Genomic DNA, 7,500 nt, shown 5'->3' with positions numbered 1-7,500 from the left:
CCTTACCGTAAAAATAAAAATTAATATAAGTAAATAAATAAATAAATAAATAAATAAAAATGGAATAATAAGAAAAAAATAGAAAATCAGATGAAAAAAACGAGATCAAGGAAAAAAGAAAAGAAAAAAAAGAAAAAGAAAAAAATGACAAGTTAGAATTGATGCAGAGAGAGAAAAAAAATAAATAAATAGATAAATACGAGAAAATGAATAAACAATGGAATAATGAGGAAAGAAATAGGAAATGAGATAAACGGAAAAGAAAAACAAAAGGAAAAAAAAATGACAAAAATTCAATACCACTAGTTATAAATAAATTAAAAAAAATAAATAAATAAGAGAAAAATAAAATAGAAAATAAAAAAAAATCATAAGTAAAGAAACAAAGAAAGGAAACAAACAAGGAAATAAAAGCAACAAAGCAAGCAAAGGAAAAAAAAAAGAAATAAAAAAAATGATAAATAAAAAAAAACAAGAGAAAAAGTGAAAAAGGAAAATAAAATAAATGAATAAAATAAATCAATAAATAAAAGGCAAGGTACCACCACCACCACCACCACCACCACCACCACCACCTGTACTGTAGCTGTGTGTGTGTGTGTGTGTGTGTGTGTGTGTGTGTGTGTGTGTGTGTGTGTGTGTGTGTGTGTGTGTGTGTGTGTGTAAAGAGCATGAATCTAAAAAAATCTTCCTTGCATGAACAAATGTCGACACTATCTCTCTCTCTCTCTCTCTCTCTCTCTCTCTCTCTCTCTCTCTAATGAGACTCTCTTTCCCATTACTGCTTCCTTTCTTTTTTATTCCTCCTCCTCCTCCTCCTCCTCCTCTTCCTTCTTCTCAACAGTCTTCACGACTGAAGATGTCCAAAATAGTCTGCCCATGCCAGAGCCTCAGGCACAAGGCAAAACACTGCCTGACTTCATAGTTACAGAAAAAGAAATCCTCACAGTCATGAACAGCATGAACGTAAACAAAACGCCTGGACCAGACAAGATATCACCCAGGCTTCTCAAAGAAGCGAAAATGAGCTCGTGAAACCACTCACGATTATATTCAATAAAACTTTACAAGCAGGAAAGTCCCCAGGAGTGGAAGCTAGCAAATGTCACGCCCATTTTCAAGAAAGGAAATAAATCACTCCCAGCTAATTACAGACCAATCAGCCTTACTTCAGTAGTGTGCAAGCTGATGGAAACGATAATCAGAGATAAGATTGTCAAATTTTTAGAAGAAAATAAGATCATGAAGGATTCACAACATGGTTTCAGAAACAAGAGATCCTGCTTAACAAACCTACTAGACTTCTTTTATGAAGTTTTTAACTCGTATGACGAGACAAAAGCAGTGGATGTTATTTATCTTGATTTCCAGAAAGCTTTCGACACTGTCCCTCACAAGAGGCTAATCAGCAAAGTAAAAGCTCACGGCATAGCTGGAAATACCCTGAAATGGCTGGAAGACTGGCTCTCTGACAGAAAGCAACGAGTTGTTATAAATGGAAAAGAATCAGAGTGGCACAATGTGAAAAGTGGTGTTCCTCAAGGCTCTGTATTAGGACCAGTTCTTTTCATTGTTTATATTAATGATATTGATGAAGGAATCACTTGTAAAATAAGCAAATTCGCGGACGACACCAAAATAATGAGCAAAGTTACATCAACGTCACAATGGCAAGAACTACAGTGTGACTTAAATAAACTGACACGCTGGGCAGAAAATGGCAAATGAAATTCAATATAGAAAAGTGTAAAGTCTTACACATTGGAAGTAACAATGTACAAGCAAAATACGTAATGAGTAATGTACCTCTGGAAAGTGCTGAGAATGAAAAAGATCTTGGTGTTGTGGTGTCTAAAGATCTCAAGCCGAGCAAACACTGCACAGAAGCAGTAAAGAATGCAAATAAATTAGTTGGGTTCATTGGAAGAACCTTTGAATTTAAATCAGAAAAAGTTATCCTTACTTTATATAACTCATTGGTGCGTCCTCAGCTTGAATACTGTGTGCAGTTCTGGTCACCATATTACAGAAAAGACATTGAAAAACTGGAAAGGATCCAGCGTAGAGTGACCAAGATGATTCCGAGATTGAGAAACAAGCCGTATGAGGAACGACTGGAAGCATTAAATTTATTCAGCTTAACAAAGCGCAGGATAAGAGGAGACCTAATCGAAGTTTTCAAAATTTTTCAGGGATACAACAACCTTGATGTCAATAAATATTTTACTATTGATCATTCCACCATAACAAGGAATAATGGATTTAAAATTACACCAAAACGCTTTAAAACCCACGAGGCAAAGCACTTTTTCTTTAATAGAATAGTTAACATTTGGAATAAGCTTCCTTCAGAAATAGTAAACAGTACTTCCATTGCATCATTCAAAACAAAATTGATAAATATTTAAAGAATAACCCCAACAAGCTCTCTTCTTGTCTGAATAATTAAACATGATACTATATTAACTTTCTTATAGATAGATATGTAGAGTTCACCGTAGGGTGAATAATAGAATCTCCTTTCATCCTTTCCTGTGAAAATTCCATGTCAGTTTTTTTCCATACTGCATGGTACTTTTCCAAGCTATTTTCCATGCCAGCGAAAGCTGGAGGGAGTGGTGGGTGGGAGGAGCCTTCTCCTGTACTGTCCTGTCTCTCTTATCTGTAGCCAGTTAGAAGTAGTTACCAAACAGCCTCGAAAGGACCAACAGGTCTGTTGCTGTTTGGCTTTCCTTTGTATTCCTTTGTATTCCACCTCCTCCTCCTTACTCCTCCTCCTCCTCCTCCTCCTCTTCCACCTCCTCTTTCTTTACTCCCTCCCTCCTTCCCTTCCTCCTCCTCCTCCTCCTGCATCTCCTCTTTCTTTACTTCATCCCTTCCTTCCTCCTTTCTTCCCCTTCTCCATCTCCTCCTCCTCCTCCTCTTTCTTTACTCTCTCCCTCCCTTCCTCCTCCTCCTCCTCCTTCTCGTCCTCCTCTTCCTCTCCTCTTTCTTTCTTCCCTCTCTCTCTCCTCCTCCTCCTCCTCTTTTCAGGAAGAAGGAAGAATGCTATCCCTCTTCCTAAAGTTAATTATCTACCTTTCTTTTCTCTACCTGTCTACCTCCACACACACACACACACACACACACACACACACACACACACACACACACACACACACACACGTCTCCTTCCATTTCTTCCTATTATTGTCCACGTTCTTCCTCCTCCTCCTCCTCCTCCTCCACTTCCTCCTCCTCCTCCTCCTCCTCCTCCTCCTCCTCCTCCACTTCCGCCTCCTCCTTTGGGTTTCCCTGGGGTGGGGTGTGAGGAGGTGTGGGAGGTTGGTAGAAGGGGGGATATGGGTATCCTTGGCCTGGTGGGGGGTGGTATTGGTCGTTAAGGGATGTGTGGGGATGTTTAGGAGGGGCTGTTTAAGGTGGGTAGGGAGAGGGGAGGGAGAGGGATGGAGGTAGGTGGGGGTGATGATGTAACCTCGTAAAAGAGATGATCATTGATGTACATTTAATAATCGAGGAGGAGGAGGAGGAGGAGGAGGAGGAGGAGGAGGAGGAGGAGGAGGAGGAGGAGGTTAGAGTTTGTTCTTTCTTTCATTTTCTTTTTGTTTCTTTCTTCTTGTTCCAAATTTTCTTCTTGTTTTTTTTTTTTTTTTCTCTTATTCTTCTTTCGTCTCTTAGTAATTTTGTTAAAGAAGAGAGAGAGAGAGAGAGAGAGAGAGAGAGAGAGAGAGAGAGAGAGAGAGAGAGAGAGAGAGAGAGGGAGGGAGGAGAGGAGAGAGAGAGAGAGAGAGAGAGAGAGAGAGAGAGAGAGAGAGAGAGAGAGAGAGAGAGAGAGAGAGAGAGAGAGAGAGAGAGAGAGAGGAGAGGAGAGAGAGGAGAGAGAGGAGAGGAGAGAGAGAGAGAGAGAGGAGAAGAGAAGAGAAGAGAAGAGAAGAGGAGAGGAGAGAGAAGAAAAAAGAGGAAGGAAAGAAAAAAAAGGAAGGAAGGAAAAAAGTAAGCAAAGAAGGAAGAAAGAGAAGAAAAAGACAATGAAAAACGGAGAATTAGAAACCCTCTCTCTCTCTCTCTCTCTCTCTCTCTCTCTCTCTCTAACACAACATGGGCGTGTGTCACCATTGCAACACACCTGTGCATATCATACCTCATTGCTCTAATAAGGAACATAAGCAGGTGTCCAGCCCCCCCCTTCTCCCCTTTCCCCTCTCCCCTCACCCCCTCTCTCAACTATCCCCTCCCTCCCCTCTCTCCCCTCTATCTTCCCTCCTTTCCTTCTCCTTCTTCGTTTCTTCTCTTCTATTTATCTAGTTTCTTTTTTCTCTCTCTATCTCTCTGTCTGTGTCTGTGTCTGTCTGTCTGTCTGTCTCTCTCTCTCTCAGTCAGTCAGTCAGTCAATCAGCCAGTCAGCCAGCCAGTCAATCAGTCAGTCAGTCAATCAGTCAGTCAATCAGTCAATCAATCAATCAATCAATCAGTCATTCATTCAGTCAGTCAGTCAGTCAATCAGCCAGCCAACCAACCAACCAATCAACCAGTCAGCCAGCAAGCCAGTCAGTAAAGCAGGTCAGCGGGCAGTCAGTCATGTAATCGAGCAGGAAAAATAGAAAAAAAACTAAGACTAAATAAATGTTCCAGTGAGGCAGTGAGTGGGCAGCAGTAATGAAGAGTGGGCCACCAGTTAGTAATAGAAAGGTCCTCAATGGCTCCTGAAGCGCCCGTCACACCACCAGAGCACAGAGCGGCGCTGATAGATACATAGATAAATAGATAGATGGATAGATAATTAGATAGATAGATAGATAGATGGATGGATGGATAGATAGTTAGATAGATAGATAGATAATTAGATAAATAGATGGGTGAGTAGATACATAGGTAGATAGGAATATAGATAGATAGATAAATAGATAGAGAGATATAGATAGACAAAACTGTAGAAAATAAAATACGGTGTATATAAAGTTGATGTTTGAAGATAGATAAAATAGATAGATATTTATAGATAGATAGATAGATAGATAAACGGAATAGACAGAATAGATAAAATAGATAAACAGAACCGTAGAAAAATGAGTATATATAACAAGTTTGGAGATACATAGATAAAAGAGATACGGGTACATTTAGAGAGATAGATAAATAGATAGATAGATAGATAGGACAGAGACACACAGACAGACAGACAGACAGACAGACAGACAGAAAATAAATGAAAGAGACAAAAAGAGGAATATAGACAAAAGAAGAGATGAAAAGAAGGAAAAAAAATGCATGAGAGAATGAAAATAAATAAGGAAGGAAGGAGAGAAGGAGAAGAAAGGAGAGGGAAGGGAAAAAAAGGAGGAAAAAAAGGAGGGAAAAACAGACAATTTTCCTCCAATTTCTTCATTCTTCATTCTCAGATATTAATGTTATCAGTAATCCTCTCTCTCTCTCTCTCTCTCTCTCTCTCTCTCTCTCTCTCTCTCTCTCTCGTAGCCTCGGGAGAGAAAAACACTTCTTTACCTCCTCCAAGTGTGTAGGAGGAGGAGGAGGAGGAGGAGGAGGAGGAGGAGGAGGAGGAGGAGGAGGAGGAGGAGGAGGAGGAGGAAGAAATGAAGAGAAGAAATGAAAGAAGAGGAGGGAGGGAGGGAGGGAGGGAGGGAGGAGGGAGGAGGAGGAGGAAGGAAGGAAGGAAGGAAGGAAGGAAGGAAGGAAGGAAGGAAGGAAGGAAGAAAGGGAGGAAGGGAGGGAGGTAGGAGGGATAGAATGAATGAATGAATGAATGAAGGAATGAATGAAGGAAGGTGTGAGGGCAATTATTCGTTTCATAATTGGCAAGTAGTGAAGGAAGACTGAGTGGCCAGTAATTACTCTTCTTCTTCTTCTTCTTCCTCCTCCTCCTCCTCCTCCTGCTGCTGCTCCTTCAAGTACTACTCTTCACCATCTCCACTTTTCTTCCTACGTCTCTCTCTCTCTCTCTCTCTCTCTCTCTCTCTCTCTCTCTCTCTCTCTCACACACACACACACACACACACACACACACACACACACACACACACACACACTAAACTGCGTCACGTCGATACCTTAATTAGCAACATAAACACGTCCAGTTTAGCCCAAAGGTGCCAGCCTGCAGCAGGGCGCGGGAGTGTGACAGAGCAAGCCTGGAGCAGCAGCCTGTATGAAGGGAGCATGGCCAGCCTGTGACAGACCACTGGGTGGGAGGAGGGCCAGCGAGGACCAGATTATAGGAATGGACAAGGACAGCTTGCAGCAGCCATGAGGTGGGCCCTGCACGCCTGCAGCAGCCATGAGGTGGGCCCTGCACGCCTGCAGCAGCCATGAGGTGGGCACTGCACGCCTGCAGCAGCCATGAGGTGGGCACTGCACGCCTGCAGCAGCCATGAGGTGGGCACTGCACGCCTGCAGCAGCCATGAGGTGGGCCCTGCACGCCTGCAGCAGCCATGAGGTGGGCACTGCACGCCTGCAGCAGCCATGAGGTGGGCACTGCACGCCTGCAGCAGCCATGAGGTGGGCACTGCACGCCTGCAGCAGCCATGAGGTGGGCCCTGCACGCCTGCAGCAGCCATGAGGTGGGCACTGCACGCCTGCAGCAGCCATGAGGTGGGCACTGCACGCCTGCAGCAGCCATGAGGTGGGCACTGCACGCCTGCAGCAGCCATGAGGTGGGCACTGCACGCCTGCAGCAGCCCATGAGGTGGGCAGACAGCCAGCCTGTAGTAGGCCAGGAAATACCCTGTGCAAACACCAGCAGGCCATGCACGGGATGGAAGCACAGCCGGCCTGCAGCAGGAGGGACAACCTGTAGCGGAGCACAGCAGCATTAACCTGAGCCAGCCTGCAGCGCCATCTGCATGAGGTGCAGGGCGGGGTGGCACAGTGGGTGGCAGCCTGCAGGAGAGCCACGGGGGGCCGCCACCACCACTCCAAGGCGGCGCCACAACGCGCTACGCAGGCAGGCAACACAGCCTGCTCAGGGGCCCCAGCCTCCACCAGCCTGGCCAGCAGCAGCATCAGTAGCATGGAATCCCCAGGATGAGGGCAGCAGCAGCAGCAGCAACACCACCACCACAGGGTAGAAGGCTGCCCTGACCTGCGTGAGGCTGGCGGCGGCGGCGGCGGCGGCGGCGGGCTCGGGAACTATTGATCTGGCCTCGGCTCGGACCAACCACGACGGTGCAGTAGCGTGCGAGGCTGCCGCTGCCGCCGCTGCCGCCGCCGCCGCCGCCGTGGTGGTGGTGGTGGTGGTGGTGGTGGTGGTGGTGGTGTGCCTCTGCTTTGGTCCTAATGTGGTTATGGTGCTTTGGTTGTCTTGGTGTCCACTGGTGCACGCTTTTTAGGACACAGTGTGGGGGGAGGGAGGGAGTTTTGTTGTGTGAGTGTTGGTGTGTTGCGTGGTGTTGTGAAGCGCGGCGCCCCGGCTTTGTCTTCCATGCCTCGCCTCACTTCGCCATAAATTCCCTTCATTTTCTTGTCAGCAGCTTGGCCCCTCATTG

General features: G+C 45.2%; 2 protein-coding genes across 2 annotated transcripts in view; both read right to left on the bottom strand.

Annotated features, from left to right (window-relative positions):
• Window positions 1-7,500, bottom strand: part of LOC123504962 (protein turtle-like) — a 178,367-nt gene that overhangs the window by 108,992 nt on the left and 61,875 nt on the right.
• On the bottom strand, window positions 6,071-7,027 carry LOC123505171 (putative protein CRIPAK). Its single transcript, XM_045256332.1, has one exon. The coding sequence runs from the start codon at window positions 7,025-7,027 to the stop codon at window positions 6,071-6,073; it is 957 nt and encodes a 318-aa protein (XP_045112267.1).

The sequence above is a fragment of the Portunus trituberculatus genome, chromosome 17 (assembly GCF_017591435.1).
Source record: "Portunus trituberculatus isolate SZX2019 chromosome 17, ASM1759143v1, whole genome shotgun sequence".
NCBI lineage: Eukaryota > Metazoa > Arthropoda > Malacostraca > Decapoda > Portunidae > Portunus > Portunus trituberculatus.
Note: the sequence above shows the minus strand (reverse complement) of the source record. Positions and strands in the feature narration are given on the sequence as shown.